Below are 23638 nucleotides of genomic sequence, written 5' to 3'. Positions count from 1 at the left end.
CAAGTTTTAAAAAGTCATATATGTTTGTTTTAATAAAGCTTAGTAATGTTTTATAAAACGATAAGAGTCTTTCCATTATGTTATATGTTATGCCTGATAATTATCTTCCTATGAGGGACAGAAAAGAACAAACTATCATTAGTCCACAAATATGCTAATATTGCATGTTAAAATTCATGGGTCAAAGGTAAAAATGTACTTTACAACTTCTCTGGAGTATTCTTGTGCAGTAATACACAGATGATATGATATTGGTATTTAGAGACTGGCTGCCCAGACATTACCTTGAAACTCATTATATTATGCATTCAGTTGCTATCCCATTTTTGGGAGTTAGCCATTGGTGAAGTGGACATCTGTCCACTAAGAAATCTGGCCTGCAACTTTTTTCATCTAGGTCATGGGATAGCTTTCAAATAGTAATGACACCCAGTCATTGCCAATCTGTTTTGCGGTAAAAATTGGCTTTACACTGAACCACAGGAAAAACCAGCTTTGGAAACTGCTTTACCATAGTCATTTCCTGGCATTGTAGTAATGATGTCTGCTGTAGCTAAGTGTTCTTTCTTAATTTACCTCCTTGATATACTTTATTCTGGCAAGGCATCATTTCTAGTTTTTCCACTGTTGACAAACAAGGACAGAAACTGTCAGCTTTCTAAAGAATAACCTTGCTTATATCAATTTCAGCTCTACTAGTCAATATGCAAGACCACTCAAGACTGATCAAATAAAGGGAGTCAGAAAAGCAAAGGGCCAAGGAACTGAACTATTGACAGATCCGTCTGCACAAATCTGATGCCTTGAATGCCTTACCCAATCTTTCTGTCATCTTCCAGAGCACTTCATTTTATATATGAGGATGGACTAGGCTGATAATCAATACAGCTATACAAAATGCCACACTCAAATTCTCCTGAAGCATAGCTCTTGTTTCATTATTATTCATGAAAACAAACAAGACAGCAACGCTAGTTTATTTCACTTTCCTCTTGGATTGTGTTTGCACACACATAAACATGGAAGTGTAGTTAAAACTACATATTTACTCAAGTATGTAAAAGATAAAATATGTTTCAGCTGGTGTTTTAAGTGAAGCTTGTTCCTTTAAAAGAACTGATTATAAAGTACTAGCTAATAATACACATAAATTTTATTTGGTAATGGAGCACAAGTATTTGTATGTTCCCATCTGATAGAAAAAAATTCATAAAGACACTAAAAATCTGTTATATCACCTAGGCAAAAAGCATGCACCTCTTTTAGTCTTATTATTTTATTGCAACTATTGAGAAGATGGATAATAATGGAAGATCAGAAAAATCACACACATATTTTCAAGCTAAAAAAAAGCTCAGTAAAATGCCAGCAAGAAAAGTGATGATTTAGTAAATATCTAGAACACATATGAACAAACTAATTGGGCATTTCCTTAATTTTGAGTTTTACCATAATATGAACATTACTAGTGAAAGAAATTAGCCCATGTCTTGGCATAGTATTGATTTGTCAAGTTGCTTGTTAACACTTAAAATGAAATATAATAAGAAATAATTTCTATCATTAAAAATGTCTTTTCCTTTTGATAAAACTTGTGTTTCTATTATATATAATTATCATTTCCACAAAATTCATCTCTTACCATTCCTCTAGAGAGTTGACTTAGCAAGCAATTGTTTATTAACTTAATATTTCTTATGGTGTCCATATTGTAAATTCCAATTTATAGCCTAGATGAAATCACATTAAACATTATGTCTTACTTCTAATACCCAATGAAAATGTAGAGATGATAATTGGCTAAGAAAATCTAAGAACTTGCATTAGTAGATATGTGTACTGGGATATGACAAAAGAAACAGGCTGACTCTTATAGTTCTAGGTTTTATACCAACCAGTTTAATGTGGCTATTAATAATCTTGAAATGACTAAAACACAACTAATCTTTAATACTAGAATAGAAATAATTTGAAGATGAAGATTATATTGTTTTCATTTTCATGTTTTGAAAGATTTTCAAAATTTTATGTATATATGTGTGCCGGCAGGTATTTATGTGCACACCTATGGTAGCCAGAGGGTACCATATTCCTGGAAACTGGAGTAATAGGTGGTTGTGAGATGCCTAATGTGGGTTCTAGAAACATACATAGGACTTGATGTATAATTTTCATTTCCTACTACCGAACAAAAATTCAAAGATCCTACTTAAAATGTATGAAGATTTCTGAGAGAATGGCAGAAAAACATCAAATGAGGCCCTGGTCCCTGGAGACATCACAGGTCACATTTCCTAATAAATCAATCCTTTCCAGTATTGCTAGTAGTCTAAACTGGGAACTTCTCTAGAAACCAGTTTCAGTAGTCAGATTGGTGAATACCCTTGCTGTCATCATAGAACCTTTCTCCAGTAACTGATGGAAGCAGATGCAGAGATCCACAGCCAAATACCAGGCCAAGCTCCAGGAATCCAGTTGAAGACAGAAAAGAGAGATTCTATGAGCAAGGGGTATCAAGATCATGATGGGGAAACCTACAGAGAGAACCAAACCAAACTAGTGGGAACTCATGAAATTTAGACCAACGTCTGCAGAGCCTCTATGGGACTGGACTAGGCCCTCTGTATAAGCGAGACAGTTGTGTAGCTTGATTTGCTTAAGGGAGCCCCTGGCAGTAAGATCAGTGTCCATCTCTGGTGCAAAAGCTGGCTTTTTGGAGGCTACTACCTATGGTGCGACATCTCGCAGAGCCCTGAGGAAAGGGCAGGGGCTTGGACCTGCCTCTATTGAATGTACCAGGCTCTGCTGACTCCCCATGAGAGGCCTTACCTTCTTATAGGAGGGAATGGGGTGAGTTCGGTGGGGGGGGTCTGGAGGGGTGGGAGGAGGGGAGAGGGGGATGTGTGATTAGCATGTAAAATGTTGCTAGAGTTTTCCTGCCTTGCCCACCGTTAGGACAAATCTCTGTCACCTGCCAGTCCCACAGCCGCTCAGACCCAACCAAGTAAACACAGAGACTTATATTGCTTACAAACTGTATGGCCGTGGCAGGCTTCGTGCTAACTGTCCTTATAGCTTAAATTAATCCATTTCCATAAATCTATGCCTTGCCATGTGGCTGGTGGCTTACCGGCATCTTCACGTGCTGCTGGTCATGGCGGTGGCTGCAGTGTCTCTCCGCCTCAGCCTTCTGCTTTCCTGTTCTTTTATTTCTCCTCTCTGTTAGTCCCGCCTATACATCCTGCCTAGCCACGACCAATCAGGTTTTATTTATTGACCAATCAGAGCAACTTGACATACAGACCATCCCCCAGTACAGCCAAGTGCAGACCATCTCAGACACCTGCACTCAGGCCCATGGTCCTAATCATCCTCTATGCGGACCTGCTGGGTAAAGCCACGAGGAACCCAAGAAGGGCTCCCACAGGACATACAGAACATCCCACAGCAGTGAAATGAATACAAAATTTCTTAATAAAGAAAAAGAATCCAATCCTACACACAGATGAATTAACTGGGCATTTTGCTCCCCAGCATCTGAACAGACATGGCCCCATTCCTAGTGAATTTTCATGCTGAAACTTATTGGAGATTTTACATATTTTTAAGGTATGTGGGGTGTTTTCTAGAACACATGGAAGTTTAGACTGAGAAACCAAGGCTCTAGTCAGTTCCTTGTAGTTGAAGATGTGTGGCAATCTATGCACTGCCTTCCCTTGAGATCTATACCTGTTTCCGTGGTAAGAGCACCCATGCCATGCAGAGGCCAATCCTTAAGGAACAATAGGCCAGCTCTGCTCCAAACTGATAGACTACTTACTGAGACAACTTCTTAGTGTCCTTTAGATTTTACTGTAAAAACAACCAGCTTTCACATACTATTAAGGTCTGACCACAAAACCTGAAGCTATGAAAGAAAAACCCTGAGTTTTTACCCTACAGAGAGATCAGTAATTACATCCCCTCACCACTTCATAGCTGAAGATCTGGAGGTGGTATCAGGGTGACAATAGGAATTCAGTTTATAAACAAGGCTTTAGACTTGAACTTATCTTGGGCAACCTGCTTAAATTATTCTAAGTTATTACTTTTTATAAAATGTATACCTCAACTTGAAATTAAATGCACTAATTTGGGTAAAATAACTTGAATAATGACATTGTTAAATAAGGTTTTATGGGTAGTTTATTAATATTAACAAAGTAAAATTCTTATGGTGATTTTTCTTCTATGTGGTAAATTCAGCTTCAACCTAAAGCTAGATATGCCTTTTTCTGTAGATACGGTATTATACTCATTTTTTTCTAACATTTGACTTAATTTTCCACCTTCTACCATTACTCAATAATGGTATTCTAACAGCAGTGCCATTTTTATCTGGGTATTAGTAAATCTTAGCATTTCTGCTTCTATTATTTCACACAGGCTTTGGCTTTTTCATTTATATACAAGAGGAGACAGCTTTGTACCATGTATTATCTTTATAGACTTTCATTATACCTAATTCTTGACAGGAAAATATTATGCTATGAACATCAATCTTGGAAGCTTTAGGTTGCTGGTTTTATTGCTATATCAAGCCCTAATTTTCATCAACTCAATACATAAGTTTCTGCATTTCTGAATCACAAGACTTAAACTGTTATTGCTCATAGCATAAAATATAGGACCATTATCTCTTTGTCTGAGACTTGAAGCATATTCTTCTAAAATGGAATTTGCTTCCAAAGAACTTGAGAGCAATTTAAAATGAATGACTGAAAAGCTAATTTTATCTGCATTTGGCCACTCATCCATCAGAGAGATAATGTATGATATATTATCAAAAAAAGCAGCTGGAATTAACTGTCTGAATAAGAATCTAGGCTGTTTTTAATATTTTGATTAAAATATTCTTTAGAAGACAATGGCTATGGTCTACATATCAAGAAACATATCACTGGATTCATCCTTTAAATTCAAATAGTTGGATCAATAATGCCTTGAATGTACTACATATTTTGGATCTACTGAATATTTCTAACTTTAAAAGAAAAACTTTTTACTTCCAGACAAATATTTTCCAAACCACATCCTTCTATTACTGAGTGTGATACAACGTTAACAAGCTAGTTGACATTCAGCTACTTCTGAAACAGAAGGGCTCTCTTATGCCCCAGGTAAGTTCTTCTGATCTCTGGCTTTCATTCTATGAAACCTTCTTGTTCTCTTGCTTACTACCTCTTTTATGTAAGTTCTACTGTGCACCTGAACAAAAAATTTAAAGAACTATTTTTTCTCTACTTCATATAATTTACCAAGTATAAGATAAGAAAGTGGCTAGTTTCTTTTTCTGAACAATTCAGCTAAGAAATTTGAATGATGAGGGGTTAATGAATACACATTTACATTAGAATATCGAGAGAACAAATAGACTTCAGAATCAAAAGGATTTGAAAGTACATATTTCTGAATAGGCTGTATGACTCATTTGAAACCACATTGTATACAGTGACATAAAAATTTGCATACACATGTATGAATATATTCACTTAAGTAATGTTTATTTAAAACTCACACAGTATATTACAACAAAAGGTATTTGAACTTATTTGCATGAGATTGAGCATAACCAACCTCCAACTGAAGTACTGTTCAATAGGTTTCTGAAATATCCATCACAGGCATACTGTTTAGTCAATAAAAACAAGGACTCATATTTGTATGTGTTGAGATAAGTAAATAAAGCAAATTTTGGCTAATTTTTATATGCTTTATCTGTCAACAGAAAGAAGTGTGTGTACATGTGTATGGAGGTGACTGCCCCCCCAAGTAAAAGGATGCATGAGGAAAAGCTTTGCAGCTGGCATTTTCAGACACTAGAGGCCATTACTTCTGGAGAGAAAATGTGGAAAGGTTGATGGGGAATGTTTGTCTTTTATTTGAAGGCTTTTCAAATCCACTACAGCTGGTGCAAATATGTATATATATTTGGTAAGACTTTTGAGCTTTTGCCCAAATTCAGAGATAGAGACACTGGATAACTCTCATGTAAAAAATAGTGTCAGCCTAGAATACCTTAGGATGCTTCATTAAGTTCAACTTTCAAAACCAAGAATACTGACTCCATTAAAATTACTCCATGTCTCCATTAAAACCCATGTTTGAGGACCATGGTATTTGCAAGTATTTCAATTTGATTTACTTATTTATAGCTTCATTTCACTTTTCTCTTAATTCTGTCCCAAATTCCTCAGTTCCATGACCTCTGACTTTGAACTAACATAGTTTACTACTGTTTTCATATTTTGTTCAGGAATTTATATTCGATGATCATTTTCCATATGTTCAGTCCTAGCTATTATGGCTGAAGCTATACTTTATCTTCTTTATCTTTAAATGACATCTTACAGAAATAGAAATCACATGAAAGAAGATAATTTTTATGGTAATCTTATATAATAGAAGTATTTTATTAGTCTTGTTATGCAAATATCATATTTATAATTAAGTAATAATACATTAGTGCTTTATTTTCTCCTTTAAATGCTTGATTTTAGCATATCAGAATGAATTGCTAATGTGTATGGTCCTCTTCAATGAATCATTGGAAATGCCTGCCATTTTCTTACTCCCTTCCGGTGGTTAGCATTAGAAGTCCTATACTTTTATTGTGAACCGTAGTTGAAAATAAATAAGAGCACAAATAAGAATATTATAAAAATTGGGTCTGGAGAGATGACTCAGCAGTTAAGACTACTGGCTGATCTTCCAGGAGTCCAAAAAAACCACATAGTGACTCACACCCAGCTCTAAATACAGGATACAATGTCCTCTTCTGACCTCTGCCATCACCAAGCAAATGCACGGTGCACAGACATACATGAAGTTTTCCTGTGTCCTGGCCTGTTGGTGTTCAGGACAAATCTCTCCTACTCTCATCCCCCAAGTAAACACACAGAGGCTTATACTAATTAAAACTGCATGGCCATTAGCTCAGGCTTACTACTGACTGGCTCTTACACTTAAACTCAGCCAATTTCTGTTCATCTATATGTCACCACATTTTCTGTGGCTTTGCCTGTGTGCCATTACATGCTGCTCCCCGGACAGCAAGATGGCACCTCCTGACTCAGCCTTCCTCTTCCCAGAATTCTCCTTGTCTGCCTATCCCACCTATACTTCCTGCCTGGCTATGGCCAATCAGCATTTTATTTATCAACCAATCGGAGCAACATATTCACAGCACACAGAGCGATTTCCACAGCAATTGACAGACAAATAAGAAAACATAAGCTTGGTACTGATTTCACTACTATTTAACTAATGGGAAGGATTTATAGAAAAGCCTCCCGAAGATGTGGATATTTATTATTTTAATGTATTCACATCACACATCCTTGTGTCCTTTCTGGAAAATTGTGTGACGTAGTCAGCTTTTGGGTAAAGTGTGCGAGGCTCTGGTTCCCAGCTATCACATGTTAGAGTATGTGTTCCTGTGAAGGTATTTGTGATGTGATTAACCTCCTAGGTAACCTGGAGTGAAAAAAATGAATTATCCTAGATAATCTGAGTGTGTCTCAAGCAATCCCTGAAAGGCCTCAGAGGCAGAACTGATGACCCTAGAATGCTCTACATCAGTTTTTAACTGAACAACTGAAAAATATAGGCAGACAAAGCTCAAGTCATCAAAATCTCTCTCAACTTCCTGCTCATCCCCTTCACAGCAGGTGAAATATCCCTTCCTCTGAACATGACACCCAGATTAAGTTCACATTGTGGCTCCATTTCCATTGCCCCTTCTCTGTATACATCCAGTCTCTACCAGATGGCCAGTGCATGCACGAGGGTGCTGCTTATTCACTTCCAAACATCCCATGTCTAGAGTGCCAGTCATAGAACTCAAAGCTTCCATTTCCTTTCAATTTGTAGTTATTCCTAAGGAAATTTCACAGGACAACACAGAATTGTATTGGAATTATTTCATTAACTAAAATCACAGGCATGAGAAGAAATCATTGTGAAATTATAGCAGAAATACATGTATCAAATGGTATCTCTCTGTGAGTATGTGTATGTACACACACTGAGTGCATGAAGTATGTACTTATTAATATGTCTATGCTCATGTGGATGCACATTTATATGTAGGTATGGAGGGCAGTGTATGTCGGGTATATTTCCTTGATCACCTTCCACTCTTATTTTTTGAGGCAGGATCTTTCGGTGAACCTGATGCTCATTGATTTGGCTGGGTTAGCTAACCAATGAGCATCAGGGATCTGCCTATCTCTGTCTGCTGCTTCTAACTCTGGGCTTACAGACACATGCTCTCTCTCTCTCTCTCTCTCTCTCTCTCTCTCTCTCTCTCTCTCTCTGTGTGTGTGTGTGGGGGGGTGTGGTGTGGTGTGGTGTGGTATGTGGTGTATGTGTTTAGGTGATCTCAATTCAGTTCATGTTTGAACTGTAGGCACACTACTGACTGAGCTATTGTCTTAGCCTCCAAATGCATAACTCAAGTGTTTGTAAGTACAAATATACTATCAATATTAAAACTTAATGCAAATTTTAATACCATATATCAGGAGCTGTACCTGCTTTGGACTAAGTGAATTTTTTTTTTTATGAAATATCAAAGGCTAAGTCTAACATGGTGTGAGTGGGAAGTCTTACAGCAAATCTGGCTTTATTGTCTTCATCTATTGTGCTTGTAATACACTGATGTATTACATCACTCTTCCCATTTATAAACCTCTTCTTCCTTGGGGACTCTATATTTGCACTATATTGCTTCCTGTCCTGTGTCTTTGACCTTCCACTTTCTCCTTTGCTTCTTAAATACAGTCAGATACTTCTCAAAGTTTTGCCTCTGGTCTCTCCCTCGGGCATCTCATCACACCAGTGACTTCAATTATCAGATCGTGTCACATGCATAACCTTCCCCTCCATTGTATTGACTGAGAATGAAATCAGACTCTTCATCTAGGCCAGCAAGGACTTTCCTGATTTGATTGCTTCTGCCCTCTGCATCTCAAGTCTTAGCCTCCTGTCCTCTCGCCAACATGTGGAGACAGACATCCTGGCACTGGAACCTTTACCACACCATACTCATCCACTTGCACTTTCTTGAAGAGCAGTTCTTTTCCTCCTTGCCTTGAAGGTTACAGCTCAATTTGTCTCCCAGGCAAGAAGAGAATCAAGACCACAAAATCCAAATAAATGACTCCTAAAAAGGAGTTTTTTTTCTTCTGATTTCTTCTTATCATCTGTTATTTATTATTGTTATTATCTCAAATTAACTTGTTCACTAAGCTGATTTTCCCCTTCACACATATCTCGAAGCTCCATGAATTAAGATATTTTCCATTTTGCTCAACACTGTGTCCTCAGCATTGACATCACACAGACTACCTTCTCTCTAAAACTAACCTTACTTTTAAAACCTGTTCCTCACTTCTTATTATAACATTATTTTCACAATCTAAATAGGGTCCTTTATTAAGGTGTTATAAATAAATTAAAGAATAGAGTCCCTTGCTTTTTATTTTAATTATTATAAGAGCCTTGATATTGATTTTAACTGCCCTGTGTTTTTCCTCCCTTAATTCTATCTCTACCTGCATTAGTCTGCTTTTCAATGCAGTGACAAAATACTAGAAATAAACAAGTTAAAAGGAAAAGAAGCTTATTTTAGCTTATGGTTTGAGATCTCACATACGTAACCTGGTCCATGGTCATTTGAATCCATCACCCCGGGACTCACATGACTCTGTTCATCTCATGGCAATCAGGAAGCAAACAGCCTGAGAGAGGAAGGGGCTGCTGACAGGATAAACACGTCTAAACACAGGCTTCTGAGTACCAATTCCCTTCAATATGTCTCACCTGAATTTCTAACATTTCCGTATAAGCCAGGAGATCCCCAATGGATAAGATGGCTCCCTCACATCTCACTACTAAACATTGCTGCATTTGAGACTAAACAGAAGCAGAGACATTTCAGATCCACACCATAATAGCAGTCCATGCGTACAATAAGTATAAAATTTCCAGAATGAAAGTGAAATTGTAACAGCTTCTACTGGAATGTCTGAGTATTCTACAGAACATGGTCCCACACTCATTTAACATCCGATTTCTTTACCAACACTCCCCCAAATTGGAATGTGGGAATTCCGTATCCTACAAATAGAATTTTAAAATTTTGTTCTTACTTCCACATATTTTGTGGCTTAGAATCAGCATTCAGAATTGACTCCTCAATGTCTATTTCAATTCCATTAAAATATTCCTTTTTAGTCTTCTCAAATCTAACTATCCCTTGCTGTTAAGCTGTGAAAGTCCTATAATGCAATTGGAGAGATGAATGATTTTACTTCAGGTCAGGGCTACCATCTCCCAGAAGGTTTTAAAACTTTTTCTCAAATGTAGTGACCTTATCTATAGCTGGTGACTTATTTCAAGAACTATCCCCCCCCCAAAAAAAAACACACAAAAAAAACCTGCTATCTATATAGATAATGCATCATAAGTCAAAGTTTGGTGTAATCTCTAGCATTCTCATTATAAACAATACATTCATCTTTACCTGCTATAGAAAATTTCATGTTTATACGACACCACAGACCAAAAACTTCAAATACCTGTAACCTAGCTTTAAGGAATTTTAATAATATTCTCAAAACTCTGTGTGTGTATATATGTGTTTGTGTGTGTGCACTTGTGTGTATATATGTTTATCACTTGTATACTATGGTTAGAAGGCTAAGCTCAAACAGTAGAGACAAATACCACCAATTAAAAATAAGTTATACTCATAATATTGGAAAATATAAAAAAGATGGGAACATGTTGAAAATGAGAGTACTCCGTTTCTGTGATGTAATGGTCACCCCTAAAATTAACACACTGAAGTGTGACTACATGGTTTATCATACATTTAAAAGATCCGACAATGAGAAAACTGAGATTTCCCATACATATTGAAACTCTGCTTACTCTGTTTTTTTTTATTCTTCTGTCATACATTACATCCAGCCTGCAGTTGCCCTTCCCTCCACTCCTCAGTCCCCCCTCCTTAAATAAGTTATTCTTTCAATTTAGTAAAAGACTTAATACACAGAAAAAAAAAGAAAATGTCATCTTTAAGTTCACATGGCAGTTCATGAGCACAGAAAACATCAAAATTTAAAAGTAGACTACTACAGAGTTGTCTCAGATCAGAAACTGATAGTTAAATCTTGCCTCTTGCCACTTTTTCATTTCCTACATAAAAACTATCAACAAGTGCTTCTCTATGTGTGGCTTTATATGATTGATAGATCTCACCCTTTCTATGTTTCTGAAACTATTGCAATCATTTCTTTCCCAGAACATTTCAACATCTCATAAACAGTATCCTTTGCCTCCTGCAGACATACAGAGTCTGGCTGTTGCTCCTTGGTTTAAAGAACTATCGTCCCTCATTTCCTGTCAGCATGGTACACAAAAGCCATGATAACCAGTTGGTGTTTATCTCTGGACACATAATTCTTGCAGATAATTGAACCTGGTAGTTTATTTAAAGTGTTTTACTTTTTAAAATTTATTTCTCTTTTTGAGATTATAATATAATTACATCATTTCCCCCTTCCTTTTCCTTAATTCACACTCTCCCATATACTGAACCCTTGTTTTTTTCAAAATCATCTTTTATTCATTAATTGTTGTTACATGTATGTGTGTGTTGATGTTTGACTTCCTTAGTAATTATTTTTTTAAATGCTACTACTCTTTCATTCTAAAATTACACTAAGGTATTTTCATAGATTGAATTCTACAAAACAGCCATTAGATATATGCACATGTTTGTGAATAGTCATATAACTTTTAAAGACACAAATATGATCATGTTGAACATGTTTTTTTCATGCTTCGGCTACTGATTTACACAGTATATTTGCTGGCTCCTTGGAATCATTACTTATAAGAAAATTGTTTATATTATAAACCTATTATGTACCAACTACAATTCTGCAATGTTAACATAAGTTAACATTCCCAATGTTAAAGACAAAACAGTGCTACATATTTATGGGCTTGGTGATGTTTCTACAACACTCAAATTTCTACACATTTTCCAATAAAGGCAAACATGCATCACAGCTGTTACCGACATCATTGCTATCCTGAGCTCCAGGTAGTTATGCTATAAATTTATGTATTCTGACATTTTTAGAAAATGGTGTTTCTGCAGCTGGTGCTCTAATTGAAGGAGAGAGTTAATTCTGCTGATGAGCAAGAACATTGAGTGTGAACCCCTGCCTATGTATCAGATCTGTGTGGACAGAACCAGTGGCATTCTTGTACTGAACTGAACATGAAATGTACTGACATGAAGGACAATATGCCCGACAGGCTGAAGAAGATGGAAAGGGTATGGATCACCTCCAGCATACTGTAGAGTGGGTTAATATTTCTCAATGTCACCTCCCCTGCCACTGGAAATCAGAATGCTTGACACCTGGACACCAAATTACTAAAGCTTCAAGCAGTGGCACTTCCTTCTCCATGTGAGGCCTGGCATCTCCTTGACACTTCCCTCTTATGGTCCCTTCAGGCTCCTTAGCCTTTACTCCCCGCTTTAACCCCCATCACTAATTAAATCTGGACAGCTCTTTGCTGAAAATAGTTTTCTTCAAAGTTTTCATTCAGTGTTCCCCTCTGGGCAATTTTTGTCACTTTAGTCTAGCCTGCCCTCTTTACATGAAGTTTAAAGAGGTGAGCTATTTTTTATAAGATACAAAAAAACAACAACAACAAAAAACCCTCTTTCAAGAACTAAAGCTTCCTTGATGCTTCACATAAGGACTAGCATGTGAAACCTGACAAAAATCCTCAGCCATGAAATATTAGTTTTAGAAGTTTCTGGATAAACAAAATGTTCTAAGAACTCTGATCTCATTTGAGGTAGCTAAATTTTTAAGACATTGTCTGGTAACAGTTTTATTTGGGATCTAATTAAATTCTGTATTAAAAAACAAAACAAAACAAAACAAAAAACTACCTAATACAGTTGGGCACATCGTCAGTAAACTTGTTTTGGAAATCATATTAGACCTCAGAATTAAGCAGTGCCATTAATGTTATTATCTATTTAGGAAAAGAAAAAAAGTTGAGATGAAAAATATATGGAGTTAATTCCCCAGAATATGGTCTTGATCAATATTTCCCCTCTAGAAATAAAATAAAAACTTAAGTAGTCAACCACTTTAGACCTACTTCCATATCTTATAAGTAGTCCTTCAAAATTGTTTATTTACTTAAACATTTAATGATCAGGCATAGAGATCTTTGGGCTGGTCACAGGTAGTGATCCCTAGGGCAATGGGCTTCTCCATCACTTGATGTCCAGAGAACTATTTCTCAGCCTAGTAATTGCTACTTATACTGTTTTCAAAAGAGGCAAGGGTTGTATTCTTGTGTTTTGTTTTTGAGACAGAGTCTCAAAGACATAGCTCATTCTACCCTGGAGCTCACTCTGTAATGCAGACTGATTTCAAATTCATGATCCTCCTGCCTCAGCCTCCTAAGTGCTGGGTTAACAATCATGTACCATCATGCCTAACTATAAGAAATGTTTCATTTTCAGCTATATTGTGGAAAACAACTTTTAAAATATCTTAGATAAATGAATACTTAGATATTAAACATTTGTGCATGCCTCCAAGACAATTTCTATATGTAACAGAGGAATTGTTAGGGAATCTAGATGTTTCTTGCTTGGTAAACATGACTGAGTTACAGAGGACATTGCCTTCTACATTCTGGAAATGTATTTAAGAAGAAAATTCTCTGGTATTACTATGTTTAGCAATAAAAACAAGACTACAAAACAAACATTCATAAAGCACTTACAAAAGGCCAGGTACCCCATTGTGGATGTTAGATTCATTTATTTCCCACAGTAGCACCATGGATAATATCATTATTTCCATTATAAAGATGAAAATACTTGCAGAAAAATGAATTACCTTCATAAAAATATGCATATCTAATAAATATCAGAAATAGTTTTTGACTATTGGTTAGTACCTCGGCTTAGAGAACCACCTGATGTGTCATCCACTCTATGAAGTTGCTCATGATGATACAAAAAAAAAAAAAAAAATGAGAACTATGCCCCAAGCTTCCACATAACCATGTTTCCTGGTCTCCTCAGAGATATCAGCAATATGTTTTTATTGTTTTTTTTTAAATTTGTATTACTTTCTAATTCCATGTACATGCTTGTACACTGCTTTTAATTTCCTATCAAAGCTGATTTGTGGGCGGGAGAGATAGTTCAGCAGTTGAGTGATTGCATCTCATTTAGAGGACTGTAATATGAATCTTAAGAAGTCTTATTAATAAAAAAAAAAAACCTGGAGCCAGGTACTGGGGTCAACCCTGGAAGGTCAGAGAAGCAGAACAAGTCATAGCCATCTCACCTTGCCAATTCCTCAGCTGGTCCTGTTTCCTAAGACTGGAAGCCTCTCAGTCCTCATCCAGAATGAATCTCAGCTGAACTGTTGCTCAAAAGCCTAAAAGCTTAACCAGCCAAAAGCTTCTAGTTCCTGGTTTTCACACCTTAAATACCTTTCTGCTTTCTGTCATCACTTCCTGGGATTAAAGGCATGAGTCACCATCCCTGGATGTTTCCAGTGTGGCTTTGAACTCACAGAGATCCGGATGGATCTCTGCCTCTCAAGTGATAGGATTAAAGGTGTATGTGCCACCATTTTCTAGCCTCTATGTCTGTCTAGTGGCTATTCTGTCCTCTGACACCAGATAAGTTTATTAGGATGCACAATATACTGGGGGACACAATATATCACCACAGAGGACCACAGTTCAGTTCTTAGCACCTGTGTTGTATGGCTTACAATAGCCTGTAATGCCTGTTCTTGAGGCTTCAACTCTCTCTTCTGGCATTCTAGTGTACCTGTACACACACACACACACACACACACACACACACACACACACACACTAACAAATTTATTTTAAAATAAAAATGTAATGTGTATATTAAATTCACTCATAGAAAAAAACAATAAGATTTTGTATAGACTATGTCTAGCAACCCATAAATAATTTGCTGTTCCACAGAATTAGGTATTAACCCTGGTAAAATTGCCATCAAATAGATCATAATAAACTGAGGTAATGTGCAAAAAATAAAGGAAAATCAGGTAGAGGAGGATGATATGTGGCGTGACAGGGCCACTGAGAATCTAGCCCTGGTCTTTTGTGATATGGGAAAAGACATTTTGGACACTGTCCATTTGCCTTTGTAGAGTGTCCAAAAGGAAATGGGAGTTGATCGCATTTGCTAATACAGAGAAATCAGCTATTTGTGGGAAGGGAGATGGCACAGCTTGTCGTGTTAAGGAGGCATTTTATCAAAAAGGCACTCGAGTCTAGAAAATAGAGGTCTTTTTAGGAAAGCATATCCTTCCTGTCTTCCACTCCAGTAAACCTGAGGAGTGAAAACACATTTGTGAGTGCAGTAAGTTCATTGACATTAGCAGCATATCATTTTCCCAAAGTCTGAAAGAGCAATGGATTGATTTCATGGTTCACAGTAGGACAGGGTAGTGCAGCATGGCTCACATGTCTTTTGGAAACAATATAAATCCATAGAGCTATTTCAAGGCCTCATGAAGAGGTGATAAACTGCTGGATTTGGTTACACATTTCCTTCTGTGAGGATGATTTCATCCACTCCTTTTAGATAAGTCAGACAGATTTGTTGTTTTCATGCTCCGTTTTTCTTCAAATTTACTCTAAATGAGCAGGTTGATTTCAGGGCATGTCTCTTAACTCCCTCTTCTTCCGCTTGGGTTCAACTCAAGTTCTTGTGAAATCATTACCCTTTCTGTACCTTCAAGATGGACTGCCACAGAACCAAATTACAAAGTAAACAAAAGGAAGTTAAGAATGTGTTCCTCAGGGATATGCTGTTTGTGAAGATGTGGGCACAGAATCACACAGCGCTTGTGAAAGCGTCTCCTCCACAGCATGGGCTGCCTGTACATCCTAAGCCTACAACTCTCTGAAGCACACAAAGCCCCTCAGGTCAGAGAGCCACTTGGCTCTCCTCCCAAAAAGAACCACATCCAAATCAAAGCAGACAATCTCCTTTCAAAAGTTGGAAGTGCAAAGAAGCAAGGCAATATGAGAGGCATTTGCTTGTCTTGGCAATCACTGCCAGTCCTTCAGGGAGAGCTTTGTTTGTGAGATCTGTCAAGAAAACCAAGCTCCCTGTTCTTCATGCATTGGAAAATCAACTGAACATCACTGAGTGAAAGACTCTAAACATATTCTTATGATGCTCAGTAGCAATTTATCTGTTCAATTCTGGTTCTTCCATATTTTTGAGAACCGTAAGACATGTCTAAAACAAAGAAACGAATTCTTTATCACTCATTACCTACAAGTCTGACCCTTCCCAAAAATGACTAGGTTAGGGGAAAATAAGCACCCTACAGTAATTGTTACATAAGTCAGTACACATCTCCGAGAGCTCCCACAGTTTCATCACCTACTAAGTGGGGGAGAGGGGAAATGTGCTGCTTTTATTTTCTTATCATCTGCTCCTTGTTTGTATCATAACCAGCCCCACACTCTCTTGGTCCATGTGGCTGGGGTTCCTATCACTCCCTCTTTAGTCTCATAGCATTCCAGTCTTCTGACCATAATTACCAGTTCAGGATGAGCACATGACTGAAGGCTGTGGAACTAAGATAAAATCTAGGATGCCAATGTAGTGGAAGATGAATGCTGAGGGCATGAGCTGTTAGTAGGAAATGTAAGGGTCACCTTAATGTAGGACAGAAAGAGCTGGTTTTCATGAGGCATAGCAACAGAAAGACAGAGCACAGAGGTGTGGCAAGAGTGTGCACAAGCTGCCATCCAGGTCACTAAATCTAATTAGGGTAGAAAGCAGTGTGGTCTCATTGCTGAGTTTTTCTCTTGTATGAAACAACAATTTTGGTTTTCCTTTCGTCTTAAGGTTATTTAACCTGTACTTCCTTCATATGTACAGAGCTCCCTAATTATTAAAACGGAATGACTGAAGTGACCTGTCAACAGGAATATTTGAAAGAAGTTCTTACTTCTAACAACATAAAAACTAAAACCCATTTGACTTTACCAAATATAATTGGATCATTATGTGGGATGATGAGCAAGGAGACCCAACAGAAAACAAGAACTAATCAAATAGCAACCATTTGCCCTCTCCATTTTTATGCCAAAAGCCCTCTAGATATTCAGAACAGAAAAACAACAACAACAAAAACAAAAACAAAAACAGAAACAGTAAAATTCTGGATTAGGCAGAATATAGGGATATCATATTAGACAACTCTAGGGGGCACCATTAACGCTTTAGTTTGTGTTAACATCAACCTTGGAGTTATGCATGTAGGGAAAGCCTAGCCCAACTACCCTTTGCCAGCTGGTGGACTGGGCCAGGGAAACACTTGCCCTAGCAAGTGTTTTCAATCACCATAATGGTTCTTCTTGGCTGTTTCATTGTATAATGAACGGATTATTGTCTGCTGTAGTTGCATTTGGGGGGCAGATTTCTGGCAGGCAGCTGGCACCACAGGTTTACCATGACACAGAACAGACACAAATTGCCTTCCCCTGTTTGCCTGTATTTGTTATTGAGCCCCTGGATGTAGATGTAATTCTAAATGTTAAAAGTCCAAGAAGTCAGAGCACTAGCGACTAGCCTTTAGCTTACCAGTTGCTGCCCTCCTCCCCCTGACAGAGAGACCTTCTCCTGTGTGACCCGTCTTTTTATTGCCTTTCTGTTCTGCCCTCTCATTGGCTCTAAACCCAACCAAATGACTTCCTTGTCACTGCCAGTCTATACGGACCTCCAGGTCTCTGTGGTTGGTACTGGGATTAAAGGCGTGTGTCACCATGCTGGCTGTGTCCTTGAACACACAGAGACTTTGCCTGCCATGTGATGGGATTAAGGGCGTGTGCTACCACTGCCAGACTTCTGCTAAATGGCTTACTCTAAGCTCTGACTCCCAGGCAACTTTATTTATTAACATACAAATAAAATCACATTTCAGAACAAATAAAATATCACCATATTTCCCCTTTTTATTCTAATAAAAAGAAAAAGGAAAAACGTTATAACTAATATAACAAAAACTATATACAATAAGTACAATAACTATTTACAATATATACAACCAATAAATACCTAAACAATGTCTAGTCCATTTGCATTTGACAAATTCAGAGAAAATAATTCCATTATCTATCCTATTTTGTTAAGTCCAAAATGTACCTGATTCACTGTCTATCCTAACTTATATTACTAACAGAACTCTCTTATAATGTCTTTCCTTAAAACACATGTGTCAGTGCCAAGCCACATTTGTCTCTTCAATTTCTCTAGCTGTGTAAATGAGGCAACAGCATTCTTCTCATTCTTCTTTCCTCTTGAGCGTGAAGTCAGAGGCAGGGACTAGGTTGGCCAGTGCAGTCTCTTGGGAGGTGGGGCTGGCATGAGCTCTGTGTCAGGGTCCAGGGGATACTTTCGCTTCTGTCCTTGGGTAGCTGCTGCACATCTGTCAATGAACTCAAACAGCATCTCCTTGGTGACAGGGTTCAAGATACTGTTGCACACAGCCATGGCTGTGTTGTAGGCATTTGGGAAACTTTTGTCTATTCTCTGTCTCATAAAGACCCAGCTGTTGTTCTCAAATTTGCATTCTATGATTTTGTTGTTGTACTGTTCTAGCTCTTTTGTCAACTTGATTTGTGCAAAGGCTCTTTCATAACCTCCAACATGGAGAAGGCCAACATTCTGTGGAAGCAACCCTTCTCCTCCCATTCTTGTTATCTTTAGTCGAAAATCCACAGAGTTCAGACTAGGAGGTTTCCATTTCAAAATATCATCACATTGACCAGGTTTGTATTTTCCAATAGGCTGAAAAATAAGTCCATCCATCTTATGGCTGAGTTCTTTGGCAAAATTTCCTTCCAGGAGCTTTCTTGAAATATTGATGTCAAAAAATTGTTTAGGTCTCACACTAAATGGTTCCTGTGTTTTGTCAATGAGCCCAGTCTTCATTTTTTCATGTCGTGGACTTATGATTTCACGTTCAATACACTGCAGGCGAATATTAAAATCACAATCTCCAACTGGTTGTGCATTGAATTTAATTATGTCATATATTAAATATCTTGGAAAAGCCTGTCCATTTACTTTGTCAATGATCATTTCCCCATCCAAAAGGGTATTTGATAAATGCATGTGGAGATTTTTGCGAAATGGAAATTCCATATTTGAAACATGAAACACTGAGTTATCTCTGTCAATCATAAAAACTTCATTTGAGCCATCAATCAACATCATGTAACGTGTGCCGTCTGCTTTCCAGCTTACTTTATATGGCTTCTGCTCTAAAAGTCTAATATTTTGCTTGTCCATGGAAACAGGCTGTGCTCCAGGAAACCCAGACCCTTCCCAGCCACAGAACTGATGACATTTCTGCTGTACTTCTCCTAACTTTGGTTGAGTGGTTACTTGAGTTACACCTTTAACAGTTATACCTTCCAAGAAAATAGCACCTGGTTTTAACCGTTCTTTTCTCCTTTTATCAAAGGAATCACTTGACCCTGGTTCTGAGTCATTTTTTCCATCTTCATCATCCTCAAAACACCAATCTGGCAAGACAGGTGGTGGTGGTGCTCCTTTTATATCACCATAGCGCCGAAAAAGTTCCTTCAAATAGTCACCCTTATAGATTCCTGGTGGTCTGGCTTGGGCAAATGTAGCAACTGCTGCTTGAATACTCCAATTCATCTTCTCAACCAAATAAGCACATATAAGGAAACCTGTCCGGTTGAAGCCATGGGTACAGTGAACACCTATAAGTTCAGGTGGGCTTCTTTTACTAAACCTCTCACACAGGCGAATGAATGTCTCAGTATTCTCAGTGGTGGGGTATTCACCATATCCCTTACACCGTAGTTTGATATACTTGATTCCTTCTTTTTCTATGTCATTTCTGTCATAGAACCTGGAAGTATTTGTCAGATCCACCAATAAGCTCATTTTAACCTTCAGACTCTTTAGATAATTTGAGAACATACTGGGATGGAACCGGTTTTCTTCAGCAACTTGACTATCATATCTTGGCCCTAGCATTGTCTTCAGTGGTAAGAATCTTCCTGCCACCGGCTGGCCGCGCCGCGGACAGTTCAACCACCGAGACGGGATCTTGTTGTAAGCCATGTCTGCACCGCACACCGCCACCTAGCTGACTGCTAAATGTGGATGTAATTCTAAACAGTCTTAATAAGTAAGAAACGCCGAGCCAAATAAAGAGTTAAAAGCCCAAGAGGTCAGGGAACTGTCGACGAGCCTTTAGCTTACCAGTCGCTGCCGTCCTTCCTCTGAGACAGAGAGACCTTCTGTGTAACCTGCCTTTTTATTGCCTTTCTCTTCTGCCTTCTCATTGGTTCTAAACCCAACCACATGACTTCCTCGTCACTGCCTGTCTATACAGACCTCCAGATCTCTATGGTTGGTAATGAGATTAAAGGTGTGTGTCACCATGCTGGCTGTGTCCTTGAACTCTCAGAGACTCCGCCTGCCAAGTGATTGGGATTAAGGGTGTGTCCTACCACTGCCAGACTTTCTGATAAGTGGCTTGTTATTAAGTTTGACCTCCACACAACTTTATTTATTAACATACAAATAAAATTACATTTCAGCACAAATAAAATATCACCATACCTGGCCAAGGTACTACTAAATCAGACTTCTGAAAGCACAAAATGTTGTATCTCAGGATGACACAGGTCTTTGGGTGGTGGGAGATTCTTGAACATTAGATAAATTAGCAAGTGAAGCTTGTACAATCCAAAGGTCTTTTACAGCAATAATATCCTTTCAGTTTGTTGCTACAGCAATATTTCATTGTACATTAGCCAAAAAGTAAGTACTCATATTAAGCTAAGAGCTATGTGTTAATGATTACATGACTGACATAAAAGATGATTTAATCTTCTCTTGGAGAAAGACAGAGAGAGAGAGAGAGAGAGAGAGAGAGAGAGAGAGAGAGAGAGAGAGAGAGAGAGAATATCTTCTTTGATATAATGCCCCTTCCAAAACAATGGAAAATTATTCATTATTTAGTTGTTTGTGCTGGTAGCACTCCTTCCAAGGCACAGGAAACATTTTGGAAGAAGGGACAGAAAGAGGAGAGGAATATGTATGTGGTGACACTGTGTTCCCCAAAATATTGTGCACCCTAATAAACTTATCTGGGGTCAGAGAACAGAACAGCCACTAGATAGACATAGAGGCCAGAAAATGGTGGTACACACGCCTTTAATCCTATCACTTGACAAGCAGAGATACATCCAAATCTGTGAGTTTAACGCCACGCTGGAAACAGCCAGGCATGGTGACTCACGCCTTTAATCCCAGGAAGTGATGGCAGAAAGCAGAAAGGTATATAAGGCGTGAAAACAGGAACTAGAGTTGGTTAAGCTTTTAGGCTTTTGAGCAGCACAGTTCAGCTGAGATCCATTTGGATAAGAACTCAGAAGCTTCCATTCTGAGGAAACAGGATCAGCTGAGGAATTGGCAAGGTGAGGTGGCTGTGGCTTGTTCTGCTTCTCTGATCTTCCAGCCATTCACCCCAATACCTGGCTCCCGGGTTTGATTTTATTAACAAGACCCTTTTAAGATTCATGCTACATCTGGTGTCCAACGTTTGTGGTACGAATTCACGAAAAAGCCATTTGCCTGTGGCCTTGCAGGCCCCAGCCCAGACCCGAGCTACCCTCAGCCACTATGATGAAGCACACTGGTTGGATTTACTGAAGGAGCCAGAGGCAGGAGGATCCCAAGTATGAGGCCGGCCTAGGAGGCTTGCTAAGGAGAAGCTTCGCCCAGGGCTGAGCCACAAACAGTGGTGGGACCATGGAGGCAGTAGCTGATGCTCTGAGTTGCTGGCTGCTTCTCATTGTGTTGGTGACTGCAGTAATGCTGTTACTGTTATGAAGGGTTTACTGCTGCTTGTTCAGAAAAGAATTGCTAGGACCATCGTGTTACAAGAAAGCATTGGCAAAGGTCACTTAGGCAAGACAAATGGTAGGGAGAACTTGCTGTGAAGATTTTCTCTTCTAGGGAAGAACATTCATGATTCTAAGAGACAGACATTTATCAGACTGTGATTGTTCCAAACCATGGAGGAGGCAAAAAAAAAAAAAAAAAAAAAAAAATCTGCAGGGAACCATGACCACGCCCAACAGCAACTTTGAAATCTTCAAAAGGAAGACAGGACTCCACAAAGATGATTCCACATAGACTATGGCAAAGCCATTAAGCTGATTAACACCACAGAAAGATTAGCTTTGGACTACAAACTGCTCAGGACAATTTCAGATAGCTAGCTGAGATGATCCAGATCACAGACAACTAGAGCAAGGACTTGAGACAAGCCCTGCAATTTCCCATTAGGCAGAGACTGTACAACAAATGATACAGGTCCTACCTCTCCCAGGACTTGACAATTAACCCAAAATTTTTCTTTTCAGGATTCCCTAAAGATGCCAATGATCTACCTCATATCTATATTCTCTTTTTTGTCAGTTACAGTCTGAAAATATTAGTGGACAATTTCAGAAGTCAATGAGTCAGAATTTTAATTTGCACACCATTTTGAGTAGCATGATGAAATCTCTTAGTGCCTCACTCTGTCCAGCCTAGGATATGAGCAATTTCTTTATCCATCACATCTGTGAGTATTCCCTATATGCTGCCTAGTTACTCTGTGGTGCTCTTGGTTATCAAGTTGACTCTGGTATGGCATTGCTTGTTTTGGTGGGAAGTACCAATAGCCAAACCATGCATTGAGATGTCCTTTACTTTACTGCATCTCAACACATTTGTATTGCATTTTCTATTATACTGAGAAGAAGGGTGAGTCTATGGGGCATGATATTTTGAGAGAGAACCTATAGTCATATAAATACATTTTAAAATTTATTTATTTACTTATGTCATCATACTAAAAAGGGAATGCGATTCTACAGCTGGTCGTAGGGAGCTTAGGGAATCTCAGTGACCCACAGACCAATCTTAAAGACTAAGGGATGGATTTCGGACATATTCCTCTCCCTTAATTCCAATTTGGGACATGAATCTTAATTTCTTCTTCTTCTCCCTCCCCTCCTCTTCCTCCTCTACTTCCTTCTCTTCCTGCTCCTTCTCATTGTTCCATATGATATCATCTGTGTTTATTTTGAGGATTCATTGAATCTCTGCATGGTGTATGTTCACAACAGTGCCTGGCATGATGTACAAACTGAATAAACACATTCCTCTACTCAATTCCTCCTCATCACTGCCTCTATGATTTTTCTGTCCCACCAAACTCTTCAATGACTTTTATTACTCATTAAGACTTTTGTATTTTAAAGCATTTTCAAATCTTCTTTATCAAACCAGTATGGCACCATCACCACCAACAAAACAGTTTAATTGATGTATTTTCAAGTTTTTCTTATACATAGTACCTCACTGAATATTTTACAGCCACTTGAAGATTTAATTTCATAATGTTATTTTTAATGAGTAATATCTAATTTC

General features: G+C 38.2%; 2 protein-coding genes across 4 annotated transcripts in view; both read right to left on the bottom strand.

The window, feature by feature from the left end:
• Unc5c (unc-5 netrin receptor C) overlaps positions 1 to 23638 on the bottom strand; it is a 369278-nt gene that overhangs the window by 159286 nt on the left and 186354 nt on the right. The window lies entirely within an intron of this gene.
• LOC114681721 (mRNA-capping enzyme-like) lies at positions 18298 to 20480 on the bottom strand. Of its 2 annotated transcripts, XM_028855392.2 has the most exons (2): positions 18654 to 20480; positions 18298 to 18607 (listed from the first exon to the last, which is right to left on the bottom strand). In XM_028855392.2, exons 1-2 carry the CDS (start codon positions 20267 to 20269, stop codon positions 18481 to 18483), a joined length of 1743 nt encoding a protein of 580 aa, XP_028711225.1. In that variant the 5' UTR covers positions 20270 to 20480; the 3' UTR covers positions 18298 to 18480. The 2 variants fall into 2 exon arrangements, with proteins under 2 accessions (XP_028711225.1, XP_028711224.1); XM_028855391.2 differs by having other exon boundaries at positions 18299 to 20480.

This window comes from Peromyscus leucopus, chromosome 6 (genome assembly GCF_004664715.2).
Source record: "Peromyscus leucopus breed LL Stock chromosome 6, UCI_PerLeu_2.1, whole genome shotgun sequence".
NCBI classification, from domain to species: domain Eukaryota; kingdom Metazoa; phylum Chordata; class Mammalia; order Rodentia; family Cricetidae; genus Peromyscus; species Peromyscus leucopus.
This window is presented reverse-complemented; position numbering and strand designations above follow the sequence as displayed.

What these genes read in the sequence shown, in the direction of transcription:
- LOC114681721 (XM_028855391.2), bottom strand. Translation starts at nt 20,269, where the DNA reads ATGGCTTACAACAAGATCCCGTCTCGGTGGTTGAACTGTCCGCGGCGC.